This window comes from Polyodon spathula, chromosome 19, assembly GCF_017654505.1.
Source record: "Polyodon spathula isolate WHYD16114869_AA chromosome 19, ASM1765450v1, whole genome shotgun sequence".
Classification (NCBI taxonomy): domain Eukaryota; kingdom Metazoa; phylum Chordata; class Actinopteri; order Acipenseriformes; family Polyodontidae; genus Polyodon; species Polyodon spathula.
The window spans coordinates 7381810-7403079 of NC_054552.1; the positions used below are offsets into that span (position 1 = coordinate 7381810).

Sequence of the window (21270 nt, forward strand, 5' to 3'; positions counted from 1 at the left end):
TGGAATATTAACAGATTACGACATACATGTCATGCATTACCTTGTTCTAAGTGGAAATTTTTGCAACAACTGCTTCTCAAAAGTGTTTTTAAATCCATTCCGGTAACTCTTGGTTGAACAAAAAAAAAAAAAAAAAAAACATAATCTTGAACTCTCACTGATCTGTTCTAATAACAAATGATATTTGTAGCTTACTAACCCGCACCTTTAAAGTGACAAAAAAAACCAACACAATAATATCAGTAAATACTAAGCAGCTCTTTCAGTAGCATGTACTAACATGAAAACAAAAGACTGGTCAGTTGCTACCACCAACACAAACAGCACTGTGTAACTGTGCAAGGTGTGTGCTAAAGATATCAGATATGATGGTCCCTACGGTACATACATAAAATGGTGGGATACTAAGTCATTATTATAACTGTACCAATAAATGTTAAGTCTTGAAATAGCGTATTATAATATCATTGGTGTTTTTTTGTTTTTTTCATGAGCCTAGCTATACTTTTGAGCTGCCATAATATCAAAAAACTGGCTGAACCAACATGAAAGCTTCATGCCATTAATAAAGGTTTCCTTGCAACAGCCTTAGACCTTTACTTTTTCTCAAGCGGTTACAAACCATCCTTGTGCTGCAATTGAAAGCAGTCACTTTAAGCTCCGCCCACTGGCAGATCGCCAACACATCTGCCAGGAACACTGAAGCCTTTCGTGTGCTATTGTAATCCCCTTACAACAGGAACAAGACTCTCTCACTGGTCAAAACCTTTCTGCTGCAACCATTAATTATTTGAAGAGATTTAGAATCCCAAGAAGGGCCATATAAGAAAACAGCCAGGGCTCGAATATGAACAAGTTTATGAGGTACACGAAATGTAATTTACTGTGTGTGTCACACAGCTGTACTTTCATTGACTTCTTGGTATCCTAAGCTCAAAAGCTAACATATACCTGAAAGAAGATTATATATATATATATATATATATATGTGTGTGTGTGTGTGTGTGTGTGTGTGTGTGTGTGTGTGTGTGTGTGTGTGTGTTCCATGTACAGAGGTTAAAGCCTACAGAATAGAACTGGTTTCATCTGAAATCTGTAAAGCCATATACAGTACTGTACTACTCAACTAAACTGGTGCCTTATATTTAGATTTTTCTGACTAATCTAATACAGTGTGACAACTCCCTAACAAGGGCTGGTCAACCAATATTTTTACAATAAGCCCTGTGCGCATAGCAACCATGCCTCCCAAGTTTAAAAACTCCACTTGCTGTTACATGGCAGTTGTGGGCTCTTAAAGATTGTTACTAACTGTAATTTCAGAATCTTGCTTGTTCACTTTAGCTGTCATCAATCGGTCCAGTAGATATAGCAGTAACTCAATGGTTACCATCATTAAGTCTTGACCAACTCCACTAGACTTTGCCCTTCAGAGTCACACATAGCTAATGAAGAAACACAGTGATTTATATTATATATAACAATCAGTGCCCACTATGATATATCATCCAGGATATATCATGTCATGTGAGACAGTGATATTCTAATGTCAAACCAGGCCTCTACAAATCACTTGCTGGACAAATTCAGATCATTAAATCAAACAAGAATTCTCTCAAGAGAACCAGTTAATGTTCAAATCAATTGATAACTGACACTTAATATATAAGTATGTTTTTTATTACAAACTGTTACCATGTAAAACCATTCACAGTGCTCAAACTGAAGGAATAAAATCCACAGATAATATTTACTCAAATAAAAGTAATAAAACATGATTTTGTTGTTACTTATTGTATACTTCCATCAGTATAAAAGTACTGTTCGTAGTAAAAATTCTGGTCACCTCGCTACAAAAAGGATATTGCTGCTCTAGAAAGAGTGCAAAGAAGAGCGACCAGAATTATTCTGGGTTTAAAAGGCATGTTATATGCAGACAGGCTAAAATAATTTAATCTATTCAGTCTTGAACAAAGAAGACTATGCAGCGACCTGATTCAAGCATTCAAAATTCTAAAATGTACTGACACTGTTGACCCACGGGACTTTTTCGACCTGAAAAAAGAAACAAACTCTCCAGTAATGTTGTTGAAGTCGACACCCTGGGATCCTTCAAGAAGCTTCTTGATGAGATTCTGGGATCAGCTACTAACAACCAAATGAGCAAGATGGACCGAATGGCCTCCTCTCGTTTGTAAACTTTCTTATGTTCTTTCTTATGTGTGTGTGTGTGTGTGTGTGTGTGTGTGTGTGTCTATATATATATATATATATATATATATATATATATATATATATATATATATATATATATATATATATATATAGAGAGAGAGAGAGAGAGAGAGAGAGAGAGAGAGAGAGAGAGAGAGAGAGAGAGAGAGAGACACACACACACACACACACGGTACAGTATCGTTTTTTAAAAAATAACAATAAAAATAATATTGTTCGGCCAAAAAATACTTTGCAACAACAGCTTAAGGTGTTGTTATCTTTAGGAATCCAAGTTTCCGCTCCACAGTGAGTTCAAATACTGTATCTTTATTCATTTATCAAAAAAGTATTGTCAAATGATCAAACATTATAACAAACTGTGCAGAAGATGTAGTCTAAGTGACAGTTTATCCAACCATCAATGTGTTGTCTCATGAATATTTTAATCACAGAATAATAACACAAAATAGAAAAAGAAACGGAACACAAAATGTGTTTGTCATTCCAGCACTGGTTACAGAAACAACAGATATTCAATATGCCAAGTGTTCCTCAAGCCTTCATAATCATAGCCGTATTGAAGTAAGGACAAAAAGGAGTCTAATTGCATTGGAGCAATCTAAATGTAATAGGTTATACACCCAGGCAATACTGCACGATACAACAAAAACAACATTCTCTGTGTACAACAGGACGTCAGCTCTCATTTTCAAGCAATTACCTTCTTTCTTGTCAACAGTTTTAATAACCTCCATCATTTCTAAAAGACTTTTGCTTCAGTTAAATAATTTTCAGCTCTTTAATATGCAAATGCGCTTGTTCATATGCATGGGTGAAGTGGTGCAGCTACTTGAAATGTGTCAGTACATTGTAGAGCACCTGCACCTCTGGAAAGCTTGATTTAATTGACACCTAATACTATTCATTATTCCACTTAGTGAGCAGTTTCTGTTAGTCACCTGTAGGTTCCCCTATAGGAGAGAGTTCGGAAAGTCGACAGGAGCTCTAAACATTGGCTATAAATAGAACAGTTATGTTTAATATTCACCATGGGAAGAACAAATACTCCAAGGTAAATAACTATAAGACAAGTCAAACCATGTAAATGAGTGGCTGCTAACTTTACAATCTACCTATGCATGCATCACAGGCAATGGATTCTCTGAACATGCCTTTTCATTGACAAGAAAAATAAAGTCGTAGATGCCTTAATTAGTGTCCATACTAATGGCCTATTCTCATGTATTACTATCACAGCAGTGGGTCACCAGAGGCTTTGAACTGAAGACCACAGTATCTTGCCTGACCCACAATGTTTGAAGCCCACATCTGCGGAAGATTAGTGGAGCTGCAGTTTAACACCTATCTACAGCACGCTGTTTAGGCTGCTGTAGCTTTAAACCTTCTCAAACGAAACACAAGTAGTTCCAATCAAAATCTGATAATAAATTGCAGTATTGTTGAGGGTTCTGCCCACACCATTAGAAAGGTACAAGCTTACCATTTGTTTTCCAGTAACAATTAGCCTATGCCAGCACATTGAAAAGATGCAGAACAGCTTGTTCCCTTGAGTTAAGACAAATGGCACTGACGACGGTATTGTTTTGGTTTATTAATTAATTTTTCACGTTCAGGACCCTTGTGCTACTTGCAACATATATAACATGAAAGAAGTCACAGATAATAAAACACATAGGTTATTCATTTTTATAAAACATCATAAACCTTTTTGAAAAAAAATTATATTCTTTTTCTGAACTCCTGTTTCCCTTAAAGTCAGATGAAGCATCATGGGTTTTCTGTGTTGCTTAGTTTATGCCTTTTTCAAATAATAATAATAATATCAAGCCGGTGATTTTCCTAAGAGCCAACACATGTTCAGGGAACAAAAAGAGAATCACTAATTGAAATGCCCCAGCTGATAGGATTTGAAAGTAATTTCATATCCGTCCTACCAGCTCTTTTCCAGTTTCACCTATCATATTTGAGGTGCTAATCCATTTAAATAGACCCTGCTATACTAGGAACTTGCAGAGCACATGGTCTGGACCTTTCTGAACAGGTCATGTCTCTAGATAACCTACTTGCACACACTAGTCCCAGGTGCCTTAACCTGCACATGTTCACACTTTCCTATTTGTGACATAATAACGTAAGCACTCAGTCACAATTGTTGAATACCTATTAAAAAGCATTAGCCCCTTAAATACTGTATATTGCACAAAAATCAACATGTATTATCTACTGAAATAATTTAAAGTCATAATGTTAAAATCAGACAATTTTCAGTTATAGAAAGATGTGTTCCCATAATTGCTGAATAGTAGTATACTGTATATAGTATACTGCTTTTATGTGTAAACAAGTATCTTAAAAAAAAAAAAAAAAAAAAAAAAACATATTTTCACATCGTCAGCAATTTTTTGTTATTTCATTTTAGTTTTTTTTTTTTTTTTTTTTTTTTTGCAAAAACAGACCCTTTATTTAAAATGTATATGAATTCATTCTAAAGCAGAGCAGATGTTAGAACTCATAAATCATCTGCGGCTTTCAGAATTCATGTATATAAAAGAAACGCGAATGCTTTACACAGGTCTCCAGATTTGAATAGAACCATCTCTCTCCTTGCCTCTGGCCCTCAATGGCCATTAAAATCACATAGGAACTACAGCTGGGATGCCTGCACTGTAAAGAATCACTTGCCAGTTTTCTCTACCCAAAAAACTGGAGCATTGCCTCAGCAGTGACAGACAGGGGAATTCAAGCTCAGCTACCACTGGGTTTCATGTGTTTGAATGAAAGTAACTGCGTTGGCCTGTGGATGATGATGGTGGTAAATTATAAATCTGAATGACTGAAAAAGTCAGCCAACAAAGCACAGCAAACGGCCCTTGCCACTGAAGGCAAGTCTTTTAAACTAGGACTGGAAGATTAAATCAAACAGCCTGCCCCTTGTCTTTGTACAAAATAAATAAATACATAAATAAATAAATAAATAAAGCAGCAGGGTAACAGAGAGCAATTCACAGCTCCAGACCTATGAAAAGAAAAAAATCCAATCTAAACTTTATGCAGATAGATGAGGAGCCAAGCTAAACCCATATTCAGAGCCCCCAAAACTGCAATCTCCTCTAAATCTGGATAATGGCAGCTGGCAGAACAGCTGGTGAATAGGATTAATGTCAAAAGAATGAAATAAAACTCAACATACGTCCAAGCCTGAGGTGTTGGGAGTGGGTGCGTCATTGTGCCCCAATGGATGCCATGTGTACAGCTGGAAAGAGCCACTGTGCCATGCTTCTGTACCCCAGAAAGTCACTTTAAAGGACTAGGATCATTTAATGCTTGGATAGCAAGAGGAATTTTTGAAAATCTTATGTCCACGAGAGGCGGCTTCTGCTACTTTTCATTCTTCAGACTGGTAATTAGAGTTTATTCAGAAAAAAAGGATCCGAGTATAGAAATGAATAATACACACACTTCTCAAAATCAGAAAAATCTAGAAGGATGCGCACACACAAACCACTTGAAATATACAGTAATGCAAAACATACATTATGGTATGTTACATTTCTTAAACAAATAAATTAATTAATTAATTTAATTACTTTTTTTTTTTTTTTAATTTACAACATGGAACTTCATAGGAGGCTGATGACGGTTACAACACTTATGAATTTGAAGATGCACATTAGTAGAGATTTGCGGTCTTAATTTTAATTTCTAATTTTCATTTGATGTCGGTAATCATTAGGGCCCACACACTGTAATAAATTATAATAATTTCACACAAGAATTAAATTACTAGGTACCTTGAAAAGGAACCATTTTTGTTGGGTACCCTGTAATCTACCTGTCAGATATAAACTCTATTCCTAATCAACTCTCCACAACATTCACATTTACTCATCTATGTTGAATTAATAGAGCTGTGTGGATAATGTAGCTAAAAGAGATCACTGCTGCTCAGTATGATTTACTAAATTAATGGGTACCTCAAACTGTACAAGGACAAGAACAGACTAATAAGATTCCAATGAATAGATTAAAATTGCACCATGGAGCCAACTGGCTTAGATTGTCGCAGAAACTTTCAAGCAAGACAACTGTCTGCAGGCTTATATGTGAATCGCAAAGGACTTTACCCACAACTGCAAAAAAAAGACAATATTTGCTTTTACATTTTTAAACCAATTAAAAAAAAAAAAAAAACAGTAACTTCAAGGTCTTTGTAATGTCCTTTGAATTATTTTAAATAAATTAGCATCTCAGATAATGTCAAAATGTTTTAAGTGTTAAAACAAGATTTTGTCATGGGACCATTTAGTTCTGTAGATTGTAAATCGATGCTTTGTTATCAGATCTACCAGAAATCTTTGTAGCACTCTGTTTCTCAATGTACAGTATTTAAAAATGTAGCAGCCTCTGTTTTCATCTTTGCCGAAGGTCATGATCTGCATACACTAATCCACAGCCTAGAGAGCCTATCAGATGTCTACAGCTGGAAACACTCAATCTCAATTATCAATATAGCAGAACTAACATGTTTGTGATTGACAGACAGGCAGTCATCATTAGCCTACAGGATAAAGAGGTACCCATATGATAGATTTTTTAATTATTATTTTAAAATGCTGTAGTTCAAGAAAACCAATACGTTTCACTTATGAGCGCCACATTCTGTGTGATAGTGATACAGGAATGCAGCCTAAAAAACACACACACAATCAGGAGATTACTGAGGAATGTTTTAGAGACTTGTTTTTGTAACTCAGAATATCAATGGCATTTTTTTTTAACAGTTACCCTCGGGGTAACTGTCTACCAGTGCTGGATCTTGATACTGCCATCCATAAATAAACTTATTATTACAAGTAGTCATTTTTAATAAAGGCTGTTTATATCATTAAAACAGACCCTCTTTTATATATATCCTTTTAACAGAAGCAGCCCAAAGAGATCAAAACAAGAACCTTCAAAAGGTCAGGTAAGCCAGCTCCAGGAACTTGCTTCACCGACCAACATCGCAGCCCATGAATGACTTATTGTTCTAAAAAACTGCAGCCTAACAACGAACACTGTGGTTCCTATTAAACTGGCATGCAGGCTTTATTACCAATGTGTAGTGCGCAGGAAGGTTAGGGAGCCTATACCTACAGGCTGTATTTAACGAGCAAGGGATTTTAACTGTATCCAAAAGAGTAGCACAAGAAATAATAGGAATCCTTATACATGTTAGCTAGAAACACCTCGTATAGTTACTGACTTGTTAGTATGTCTGTATAAATTGCTTGGGTTTTGGCAGCAGGGGTGAGTCCCTTTTGGAAATCACCAGGACAAACTGATAGCTGACTATAGTTTCTATTAATTGCAGTATATTTAAGTCTTGTCTTGTCTCTTCCCATGCTGTGCTGTGAAATTAATTAATACGAATCAGGAATCGTAACTTTTCATAACATATCATTTGAACTCAATGACACATAATTGATGGCAGAGTTGTCAAGCATATTAACCACCCGACCCCTTTAATCTTAACATTATATCGGGGACAGTTGAAAGGATAGATCATGTCCCTGGAATAATTGTAATATTCAGCATTAGATAGAGAAAGCTCCATGAAGCAATAAAACAAATTTTATTGCATTCTTATGACATCCTTATTTCATCCCACTGTAGTTAAAAAAAAAAAAAAAAAAAAGACAAAAAAAGAAAAATAAATAATGAACTAAGAAAGACCATCTGAGATGGCACAATTAATTTCCAGGGACATAGACATACATATTAGTATATAAGATTAGTTTACTGGACTGTTATTAGTGGACTTATTTTTCCTAAGTATTAACAGAGTTAGTGAAGATCTACCTAATGTCAGGCCCCAGGCATACTAATTCATCAAAACTACTAGACTAAAAAGTTTCAATTTTTCACAATGAGAGTACAGTTCTTATACTCCATTTTCAAGACTACACTGTACCTTAAAAATGCTTAATTTTAGCTTAAGTGATATAAAGACACAACCAAATCCCCGGGGGGTTCACTGGAGCCCCAGTGTGAGATGTGCCACTGTCTGGGCCAGACAGAACATTCATTTTCTAACTAGCCTATAACTAACTTATTTATATATTTTTCATGAATTTTAACCGATTTGATTTGAACTATTTTTAAATTTAATAGAACACACAACATTTTTCCCCCGAGCAACACTGGACTGAGCAATGAAACATGGTTCTTACTGGAGCAGTTAAATAAGACTACTAGAAGTATATAGAATATATATCATTATTATTATATATATAATATTATATAATAATAGATATATAATAATATATATTATATATATATAACTGTTATCTTGTGTGTTGTATACATATATAGACCCGACCTGAGCTCGTTGTTGTGTATATATATATAATATATATATATATATATATAGGTTACTCTATTTATAAAATGATTCCCAAGATACAAGATAAACATTTTACTTGTTGAACCAAAAACAGAAAAAAGAAACATTAAAATGACTGCTAATGATTTACCTAACTGAAAAAAAACCTTTGCGCTCTTCAGGAAATCCAATATGGACGCTGAACAGGTGGCACAATGTACCCGTTGTGAACTATTCAAATAGCACGATGACACGGAACAGCTGAGCTGAAGGAAGATGGGCAGTGGAATGTTTTACAGCAATCGTTAGTGTTGACTAGTCAGAATTTGAGACCCAGGAAGGTAATATGGGTATTACGAAGAATGGCATATTGAAGAAACAGCTGCTTGTTTTAAAGGCTGTAGTTAAATCAATTACAATATATGTCAAAAGTAATTTCTCACCCTCACGTTCTCATTTCTCAAGCCTCTCTTCATTCATATATATATATATATATATATATATATATATATATATATATATATATATATATATATATATATATATGCCTATATAATTTATTCTAAAGGGTTAAAGCTTTTTGAATAAACATTATATGAATACATTTCTGAATATAACTAACCAAGTAACTAGAATGATACAAGGGTATAGAACACTTTAGTTGTTCCTGTTTATATATTTCTAGTTTTCTATTAACATTAAAAATATTGTATTTTAAAATAATAATAACAATTATAAGGTTGTAACATGTTACTCTATTGCCATAACCAGGGATTCTCCAAAACACACTTTCATAGCAGTGTGAGGTAATATATTAACATCAGTCAGTGAGCACTGGAAACTCGGGTATCTTTTGTAACAGTTCACATGTCAGACTGGCTAAGTGCCCGCAGTGTACAGCAGAAAAATCTATTTAACGTCTGCCTCACGGCGCGACATGAGGTTTGATTGGCAGAAAGCAGAGAGTGGCTTTTGATCATGTGTCCTAACAAGTGATTCCAGCTCATGTCTCTTCAGCGGAACAGCTTTCCGTTACCTATTCAAACAAAAGTGACAGACCACTGCACTCCTCGCTGGCTCTGGGCTCCTACAGTGGGAGCTACATTGCAGAAACAGAGAGCCGTTGATTTAATATATCACTTTAAGACAAGCAGGTTGTCGGAATCAAAGGTAGGCAGAATACTGCCAACATTACTAAAGGAAGAGGGGGGGAAAAAAACCAAAAAAACAGGAGCTGACTGATGGTCGGCCAGTTTGTACTGTCTCAGGGATTCATAAACTGACAAGGAAGAATAAGGAAGAGCTAAGTGTTTGAAGCAGAGTTCAACATTCACAGGTTCACCTTGGCCACCAGCCAAACATTGAAATGGCTACTGGGTCTCAGCCTTCACTGCATATGTATCGAGTCAGGGGCTTACAACAGTGATCATTAAAATAAAGATTTATAATAATTTGGTAGGGTGAAAGGGACCCAGCCAACAATTACAATTAAGATCTTTTTCGAAGTGTGTATTTTTTATTTTATTTTTTTTGCTTAATATTTGTACTGTGTACATTTATAAATTTGTTCCTGCACATTCCTTAGCACATAATAATCATTACAGAAATCTGAGAAATGTAATTATATGTCAAAAGTATAAAGAAGAAGAAGGAGGAAGAGGAGGAGGTCTCCCACCTTGGCAGAAGGTGTCTCTTTGAGCTCACTGTTGAGGCTCACTGGCGATGCCACACTGGGGAGTCTAGCACTGTGCTTCATTGTACTGCACATGCTCTGTGGATTGACACTTGCCTTTGACCTTCAGTCCCACCCTCACTCCCCATTCCACCAAGCCAATACCACCTTGGATTAGCATAAAACACAATACATCTGTTCTATATCTATACACCCCACCACAGCTACTATTACTAAAGTATACAACACAATACTCCAATAATTATATACTGTAACAGCAGACATACGTGTTATCATATCAACTGACAATACCGACTTCTTGAACAGCGTGTTCATTCTTGATATAAACAAATAACCCTAGACTATAGAAAGCAACACACATACTTTTTTTTTTTTATTATTAGCACCAGATATTAAATTGGTGAAAAAAAAGATGCTGGTTCTGACTTTACGTGCACACGTTTATCAAATGAAAGCCTTGCATACCAACCGACATTTGAAAGAAGCTATCAGATTTTGTTTGCATTGTTTATGTTTCTGTTGGCAGGTCTGTGGTCGACAGAGTAAAGTCCAAGGGACAAAGTCATAACGTCCAGGTGGGATAAGAATTGCAGCTGCTGTAATTTGGCATCAGGCTTTAGGAGAGGCAAAATTTGGTTCCAAACGCTGATTTGCAACGATAACTTTAAAAGGATAGGAATATTTCTTCTTTTTAATACTGTAGACTATTCCATTCTGGTGGAGGAATTATATAGGACAGTAAAGAATAACATTTAAAAATATATATATTTATATTTTGATGTTGGTCACCATTGTTAAATAGTCATCTAAATTGCGGTGGATCTTAATACATTAAAATAGGGCCCTCTGGCTTCCACATACAATGTTTTAAATAACAGTAGTATTAGGGTTACTATTAAGATCAATTGAATTCCGGTTTTTGTATTCGGGTCAATGATCAACAACTGCTGCAGAAGCACACACAGATCACGAGTGTCAGCAGTGGTAGCTACAGAGGACTAGGCATAAACCTCCCAAAAAAAAAAAATTCCACACAAGACCAGCAGGGCTAGGGAGTACAATATTAATATAATACTGCAACATCCCCCAGGAGGGTGGGACCTGATTATGACTGATCCCTTCTTCAGGGAATGATGTTTGCTTGTGATTAACACTGAGAAATCTACAAGTCTCCACATCAAATCCTTGTTTAAATGGCAAAAACGTTGAACCACTGCCATATTTTTTACTGAAACATGTAATGCTGTAATGCAGACTAGCTGGGGTATAAGCATGGATTAGAAGATAACAAGCTTTTAAAAGATGCCAGAACAACTCCTGGCAAAATACAAATGCTGACTAACTTGGCAGAGAGAGTATCATTACTGCCCAAAGCTATGAGGAGCAAAATTGACTTACTGAAATATTTTGCTCTACAAAATTGTGCACCGAGCCTAAATAGTATAAATATTAAATACATTAAAACAGCAGAGATGGGGTTTAGATTACTCTTGAATTTTGTTTTATCAAATCATGTCTTTCAACATTTTTCAAGGGTAGCAGCTGCATACAAATCTGTTTTATTCAATATAAACATGTGTAGAATACCATTAAACTATTGTGTGCAGTCAAAGCGACAAGGGAAATGGGTACTTAGATTATTAAAGGTGCCAGGGAAAAAAGAAATATGTCCACTTCAGAAAAAATAGAAAAGAAAAAAAACAACTAAACTTGCACTGCAATGTAGATCAATTATTGCTTCGTACATTATATAAAGTCGGTCTAATTGCATGTGTAACAGAAACACTCACCTTGAATTTTTATTACAGATTATAAAAAGTTTGCTTGATGCTGACATTTTTACACTGACAAGTGCTGTCTGGAGAGCCCTCGATAAATAATGCATTTACAATATACAGTAAATAAACACTGGACGCAATCGTTATCCCTTCCTCCAGTCACTCCTCACTAATAGTGCTTTTACAGCTTAGGTGACTATTCAGCTTAATGCAGCACTCTCTGTGCTGGAAAGCCATTTTCATTCATTACAGCGGTCACGAGCACTTAAAGCACTTTAAGAACCTGTTACAAAACAGCAGGCATGGCAGGAGACGAGCAGCTAACTACAGTGGTGGTGCTCGGTTCGTGGAGGGAGCAAGCAAAGGTCATTTCAGATAAACAAACTTGCAGTTCAGTTCTATTAGATTTTATTAAATCTAATCACAGCAATCTCTGCTTAAAATACACATGTAATTAATAATGTTATGCTCTCCATGTGATCTTGATAAGCCAGGGGAAGTCACAGTGGGCTAGTAGTTAGTGGCACAGTCTTAAAACCCATGTCTTTTTTTGTCTAATCGTAATTAAAGGCAGTGTAATAGTTTTCTGCTGCCTGAACCAACAGCGGTCAATTATAAAGAAACAAATAAACACATGCTAGAACCAAGTGCCTCAGTTATTAAATTCAAGCCCCCCACACATCAAAGATCAGTTGGAACGGGTAAGATTTGGTAATTGTACAGTACACTTGGTAATGCCTGTCCAAGTCTGTAAAAAGAGATGTTTTTTTCTTTCTTTTTTTTTTTTTTAAATGGATAATACATGCATGGTCTCTGTCAAGTCTTGAATCCAATTTCTTAACACCAATGTCCAAAAAGCTCTAAAGAACAAGCCCATACATAAAGATAATGAATGTATTTGTGAAGCATATGAAAAAGCTTTTATTAATGATAGATACATTTCTCCACCTAGCAAGATTTTGCTGCTATTTATACAAGGTCTTGTACAAGATTATTCACCCTTGTCATGTTTACTGCGAATAAGGTTTAGAAGTCATTGTCTTCTGACAGCAACCTTCAAAGAATATTGCTAATTATGGCATACCAATTATGATCTATACTGTAATAAGATGGATCAGACTCTGTCTCTAATGGATGCAGGGAATCATTTTGAAAAGAATCTTAAGAATGTAAATAATAAATTAAATGGTATTTGAAGAGCAGCACAGTGGCTCAGCAGGTATCAGATTTAAATATTGGCAGTGAACCAGAGAAAAACAGAACCTAACACTGCAGTAGTCTGCTTTGTGAAATGCTTGAGTAAGGTGTAGTATTGAATATACATGCTTTCATAGCTCCCAGGTGTACAGGTGTAAAACTAAAGACCCCAGGATGTATGGGGGGGGGGGGGGCGGCGACACAATATACCATGCCAAAGCTCTGAAGATCAGAGACACCTGCTGTACCTCGAGGTACACTGCTCAAGGTTATGCAAGGTTTACTGAATGATTGGGGCCAAACCACGGCTGGAGTTTGTTTCAAATGCCTGTTGGACAGAGCTCACGCCAGACCTTGACTTGACCTTGCAGGTTAATCCTAGAATGCAAAGGGATGTGACCTAATGCAGGGATTAAAACTCCCAACCAATGTCATGCAAACACATCCTTAAGGGTCAAAGAGATTTTGAGAAAGAAATGAGAGACTGTAAACTCAGAAATAAAAAAGCTTGCTTGAGTGTGACCGAAATCAAGATATTATGGACTTGCTGAATCAGTGCAGAAATTCTTAACATCGGACGATTTGTGGGCAGTATACAGAACTTTATCAAACTGTTATCTACTTTTATAATGTATTTCTAAACAAATTTCTTCCAACAAGTTTATTTTGGTAATGTGATGCAGCAGGCATGAGACCGACTGAAGCTCTATTATTAACGAGAGATTAAAACAGCTGTACAACTACACTGAAGCATCCACTCTTCTTTCTGCAAACATACGGTCCTGGACTACAAGCAGCACTTGACCATTTAAATAACTGCAACAACCGACGATACCATCTGGGCCTTATTACCATAACACCCTCCCATCGCAACAACGATTCCCAAGCAGCATATTTTAAATTTTTAGCTTTAAAAATGGAAAAAAATATATAATAAATCTCAAATGTCCTGCTTAAAACAACATCTGCGAATAAACACCTAAGCAAGTACTTCAAAACGACCACGAGCAGTCCCTTACTCAGAACCTATTCAAGAGATGGGCGTTTGCTTCCGATTAACTCCTGGAATATCAGAAATGTTATTTTAAAAAGCCCAAAAATGTCAACCAAAAAAAGTTAATTAGTGTATAGAGATATAGTAGAAAACAAGTAAACAATAATTCAAATTACAGAAAAAGAAGTTGGAATGGTAGCTAAGATAAACTGAAAGACACACCATTAGCAAACTAAAAACACAAAACACCAAATGGAAAAAAAAATATACATATATATATATATATTTTAAATACATGTATTAAAACTTAATTAAAGTAAAGTATAATTTATTCCACTGATGAGTTGCTAAAGTTAAGAGTTCCCTAGACAGTCAATACTGCTAGGAGCTCCCTCAGGAACACTGTATTCGATTGTATATGTTACACTTAAAGCACTAATTAAGTATAAAGTAAGTGCTTCAGCTGTTGTTTTTTTTCCTGTTTGTTTTTTGCTAATAGACACAAGGCTGCACTCTCTAAACAGTGCAAGAGCAGAAAGCCTCAGGGAAATGTAAAATTGGTGCCTACTCTTCTTGGCACATGCAAGACTAGGCAGCGATTTCAGTTAACTGGTTACACTTTTACATATAAAGCTTACCCAATGGCTATTAATGAGGTTGCAAAAGTGTGTCCATCCATCCATCCATCCATCCATCCATCCATCCATCCATCCATCTATATATATATATATATATATATATATATATATATATATATATATATATATATATATATATATATATATATATATATATAACAATCAGTGCCCACTATGATGTATCATCCAGGACTATTGTCATGTGAGACAGTGATATTCTAATATTCTAATGTCAAATCAAGCCTCTACAAATCACTTGCTGGACAAATTCGGATCACACTCTTACCCATCAAATTATTAAATCAAACAAGAATTCAAGAGAACCAGTTAATGTTCAAATCAATGGATAACTGACACTTAACATATAAGTATGTTTTTTTTTTTATTACAAACTGTTACCGTGTAAAACCATTCACAGTGCTCAAACTGAAGGAATAAAATCCACAGATAATATTTACTCAAATAAATGTAACAGAACATTATTTTGTTGTTACTTATTGTATATTTTTGAGTACTTCCATTAGTATAAAAGTACTGTTCCTAGTAAAAATTCTGGTCACCTCGCTACAAAAAGGATATTGCTTCTCTAGAAAGAGTGCAAAGAAGAGCGACCAGAATTATTCTGGGTTTAAAGGCATGCCATATGCATGTGTCCATATAGTGTATATTTCAGTTATGTCTTACAACTGATTTGTCTTTTATGTTTCCAAGGTAAAAAAAAAAAAAAATTAAATAAGGTGTGGATTTACAAAAAAAAACCCACGGATTTGTTTTCCAGTCACTGCCACTTACCCACTTATCTGATCTTTCATATCTTACACTTTTTTTTTTTTTTCTGGAAAAAAATAAACATAATAAAATGGAAACAAGAGTTATTTCCGAAGGAGTAGAGGGAACATACTTTATTGCTGTCAGATTCCTGCAAGGAAGAGTACAAAAAAAAAGATAAAATCTGAGCCAATTAAATAAGCCAATCTCTTTCTGGCTTTGAGATATCAAAAGTGCTCCAATAGAGGTGTAATATCAGAGACTGGCTGACGTACTTTGGAAAGTTTTGTAAATGAAACGTCTGACAATATAAGGGTTAAGTTCATTGCTCCCTTGACAGCAAACATGTTTACAAACAAATACATCTGTAATGTTAAAACTTTGGTACTGTGCTATTAACCACTTCAGGACTTTTCCAGGCTTAAAGATGAAGTCCCTTATAAATTACTTATTTTAAATAAAATAAAATGCATAGATTTTTATCCTTGATTAAGTTTTGGTTTGAATCTGAAGCAACCACTGTTACTTGTGTCTCTCACTATTGTAAGAGAAAACTGGATCATGACAGTACATAACTGTAGTACATACATTTGGATAGCCACTTTAAAAGGTTTGAGAACAAAGCAATTTTTTTTTTTTTTTTTTTTTTTTAAGACTAATGAAGTAAGATTTGGTCAATTGTGGCCATAAATGCAGTAAAAAATAAAAATACAAGAAATAAAACCGTTCCCCAGTTTTGTTTTTTTGTTTTGTTCATTAATGTCAGTATTTTACTAGTTTCAGCTAAAAGCAGCTTAGTAGCAATGGGAGAGGTTAAACAAATTCACAGGAACAGAACAGGCATATACTGTACTACATATACTTTGGAATCAGTGTTTTTGAATCCTCAGGCCAATTAATCATTGCTGTTGTAAAGCAATGATGTTCTGAATATTTACTGCTCCTTGTAAAACTACACTTATATCAAATGATATACAGATTAATCCTGCAAGCGATATCATTTATCAGTAATACTGCAGGTGATTACCTTTATTATGGCTTTTATCTGATATCAGATAAGACTGTCAAATCATTCCCAAGAACCAAACAATAACACTGCCCCACTCCCATATTACTGCTGCTTAATTAAAAAAGGGCTTACATCTGCTAAGACTGCATTATTTATCTAGATTTCACAATACACCAGCAGATCACTCACAGATAAATTGCATATAAGCCGTCTATTGAGTTTTGTTTGTGTCCTTTCGGAAGCGACTCCCTTTAAATCAATAATTCATCCACAAATAATCACATTCTAAAATATGAGGAATAAACGCATGGCTTAACAGGGTGACGTCTCTCACAAGTAAATGTTAACTAGCGAGAGTGTCCTTTTTTCATAAAACTCATTCAGACTACATTCACAATTACATACTTGTGAAAATTTTAGATGAAGACTATCACTAAATCATGTCATTATAAAATGTGAAATAATGAATTTTGTATCTGTGTCCTGTGACTAGGGATACTTATCATGCTTAAAACATTAAAAAGGACATTTTATACTGAAAATATTAGTGTGTATTAACTAAAGCAAATTTGTTAAGAGCTTCTCTAATGAATAAGTTAATTACTGTAAAATAAAAAGGACATCTGTAGCTTTATTAAACAGTATTATTACAGGATAGTCGTACATCCCACTCTACAGCTTTCTCCCAAGTTGCAGCACTTGCATGTCAACATATGGTTGCCTGCCTGCCTGCCTCTGTGTATTTTTCACCTGTCTATACATCAATCTATCTGCCTTGCTGGCAGGACATCAAATATGCCTAACATGACTTCAGACTTCTATTTTATTGGAAATTACAAAGATTTTTCATGTTCCATATGCCATAGCTTCCTTGATAAAACTTAACTTTCTGGAAGGAGCACTCCACAGCAAGAAACATAATTGACAGGAGTCAAGAATCAAAAATAAAATATTAAGCTCTCTCTTTCTAACAACCTTGACAGGTTCAATGCTACACCCTGAGACATGATTGCTGATATACATCCTGCCTGACTTCATTTTCGACCAACTCCCTTTTAGGTTTGGCATAGTCACAGAACAGACAATCAGTATAAACATGCAAGAATCCTGCAAGCTCAGAGAATTTCAGCAATACATTGTGAGATTCGTGTTACACTCCATACTATACAAATCCCTGCTTTCGAGACACAATTAGTATGATCTTGCAACCTGTAAGCCGACATTCTCTTGCCACTCCTCCTGGCCCAATCGTCAGACATTTCAAGTGTAAAATGGTTTTATTAGTCTTAGCCCAAAAAACTTTAATTTTCTTCTATCATTCTTACATTGAAAAACTGACAAAAAAGTGCAGGCACGAAGCTAATCTGTTTTTTAATCAATTGGCAGGAGTTCAGGAAGCAGCCCACGTAGCCACATGGCCACAGAGTGGATCCCGTTAATCAGCATGCATACCTATCTCCTCCTTGTATTGCCTTGCTGAGCTTAGTAATTACAATACAAATTCTGCCAGAGATCAGCACTTTAAATCATCTTGTTGTAGCAGTGCTTCTTTTATAGATTTTTTTGTATTATTTCTTCACAGTTGCACCACCTCTCGCCAAATCTTGGGGGCATCAAAGATTATTAGAGTAACCCTTTTATGTTTCCCAAATACAGCTTGTCCAAAATGACAAAGAGATTATCCAGCAAGTTGATCCTCTTTTTCTAACTTCATTTCACATATACTTCACTTGCCAATTGCCAATATGTAGAATTATCATTGATCTTATTGCAATACCATGACAACTGACTTTACTTATTTACAGCTTAGCACCGTTCTCTAACTGACTGTATTGAAAAAGGCAAATACACTCAAATACACAAGTAGAATGTGCGGATGTACTGAGGCCATATGTATCAGTAATTTCAAGAGTTCTTAAGTATATTAGAAGGAAGACACACTCGAAATAAACTCTGCCCCAACACTGTGACCTCACGGATTCCTTTTACCTATTCATGAAATGGATAATGCCCAATATATACATGCTAGATAATGTATAGTTGTAAAACCACATGAAAAAGAACACACTATGGACTTTGTTGTGCCAGACCTTGTATTTTAGATGAAGCCCCAAAACTCCACATATTGATCTGAGCTCTGCAGAGACACATCAGATTAAACAGTCTAAACTTTGTTCAGTTAAAACGTCTGTTTGTTTTTGAAGCCTGTGGTTTGCTTCTGGTCAATAGCACTAAGCCCTCAAGGCCTGCGAGTGCTCTACAGCTTTTCTTATCTTCCTGCCATTAAAAACACAAAACGGTGGGGTTTGAGGCAGGCAGAAGATGTGGACATCATATGAACTAAAACACAAAAGTGTGGAAGGAGTATTGCTCCCGACTGTTTCAGTGGCAGAGCTGTTGCCATGGTGTCCGAATGGCGCACCATCCTGGTTTGTGGCAGCGCAAGTTCTGATGTGCCTGAGCCGTGGAAAGCACTTCCTCTTGCCCACGTTTTAGAGAACCAGATCCAGGATTCGATCCCCTGCTCACTGCATTTTTATACCTTAGGCTATGTTTTAGCCAATCTATTTTGCAAATATGGATTAAAGGCTGTGATGCTTTTAATAAAATTAAATTAAAAAAAATGTCCTCCTGTACAATGTTTTTTTTACTCTTAATATGCTGTGAACTTTTTCTGAAAAGACAGTGCTCATTATATCAAGAGGCTGTTGAAAGAAATATATTCCAGCATGTTTGCGAACATCTTAATAAGGGTTCAGTAACAATTTACATTTTTATAAAATATCCAATTAATTTTTTTTATTTATTTTTTTGTAATTCAATTAAAACAGCTCTAACAATAAAGCACCTGAACAATCTTCTCCCACTTATCTGCATACATTTACATCTGAGACGCTCAACACTGGGGAAGGGAGGCACAAATAGAGAATGGAGGGTGGTGACACATACCCTTCTCGAAGTGCTGTGTTACAAGCAGTATCTCACAATAGCACTAATCAGGTCGAACATAGCCTAATTATTTTTGGTTTGTAAAGCGTTTCTTCAAAAATATCCAACAAATAAAATGGTTTAAAACCAGTTTCCTCAGAGAGATCTGGATTTACAAATAAACAAAGTATTCAAGCTATAATTCTGATTCAACACCTTTTACAGTTCTAAAAGAACTGAGGCTTCAATTGTATGTGAAGTTGTGCACGAATCCAGGGATTAAAAAAAAATAAAAAAATCTATACAATTTGACCTGCCTCTCATTCTACTTTTCCAATGGAAAGCATACACTTTCTGATCCTAGTACTGCCTTCAAATGACAGCCAGATAGAAAAGCCCTTGCAGCAGAACATCATGGGGTGTTAGATTTATGAAACATTCCTATCTACAGACAACAAACAATGAATCCCTATTAAAAGGAGTCTTGTCACCCTTTAATGTGGCTGAAAGCATGTCCTTCTGTCATTAGGGAACACCAGCACAGGGAGCTCAAGGCACGGCATTACTTGTTAAACAAATACAATGCAATTCAATACATTTCTAGTCCATCTCTCATGCCAGGCATCTCAAGGCACTTAACATGGCATACACTTCAAAGACATGCCCTGGCAAACTGAAAAGGCTTAAGTCTTGATTTAAAATTTTCAAAGGAGCCTGTGTTGCTGCGGGAATGGGATGCCACGATCTGGGGGCATGGTGACTTTTAACTCTTATACCATATCACATCCAAAAGCTGGGCTTCAGAAGACCATAAGGGGCAGCAATGCACATAGCTGCTTTATAAAATAAATGAGTGGCAAATGTTGTAAATACAATTTTACCTGTGGTTTTATAAATACAAGTCGTTCATTAATTATGTTATGTTATAAATTACAAAATGAGTTGGGGTAGTGGGTAACTTTTCCGGTTCTGTTTGAAAGACAGACTGAATGAGGACCCTAATAAAGACTACATGGTAGAGATGTGTTGACGTTAGACGTTAAAGGAACCCACAGTATCTTACCATTCGTTGCTGGGCAGAGACCATGCTTTCCCAGTCAGAGTCGGACTGGATGTTGGTGACGACAGTGGGGAGCTCCTCGGTGAGAGGCTTGCTGTGCAGAGGGAGTGTGGAGGACACGTACTGATCACCGCCCTCCTCCTTGTCCCACGATACCCGCTCCTGGGTCATGGCTTCCTCTCCATCAGCAGAAGTGACAAATGGAGAGGTGGCTTGCTTGGAAGACATTCTTCTGTAGGAAATCAAGGGTTAAAAAGAGTGTTATGGCTTCCAAATTACAACTAGACAGCCAGGATAAATTTATATCCAAAAATAATCCCTGCTAGTAACATATTATATGCTTGTTATGTGCAGAGAACGAAAACTAAAACATAAAAACAAATTGGTAAAACTAAATGGAAGATCTCAGGAAAGCATGCTCAGGAGAAATATAAAAAGATAAGTTAGAGGGACAGAAGTACAGTCTGCGCAGCTTTATCGGAACGCCTCAAGAGAAGCAAAAATATCCTGAATAAGCAGCTGTCCCAATTGAACAAAAATGTATCCTTTTTTTATTTCTACATGAAATGAAAAGAATGAAATCACATCTTCTCACAAGGTGAG

The 21270-nt window shown here is 35.8% G+C and overlaps 1 protein-coding gene across 1 annotated transcript in view; it reads right to left on the reverse strand.

Moving 5' to 3' along the window:
- LOC121295003 (transcription factor SOX-6-like) overlaps positions 1 to 21270 on the reverse strand; it is a 156030-nt gene that overhangs the window by 82248 nt on the left and 52512 nt on the right. The window contains exons 4-6 of the mRNA XM_041219268.1: positions 20671 to 20899; positions 15770 to 15821; positions 10392 to 10442 (exon numbers count right to left, since the gene is read on the reverse strand). Coding sequence (XP_041075202.1) covers positions 10392 to 10442; positions 15770 to 15821; positions 20671 to 20899 — 332 coding nt within the window. The remainder of the gene's footprint in view (positions 1 to 10391; positions 10443 to 15769; positions 15822 to 20670; positions 20900 to 21270) is intronic.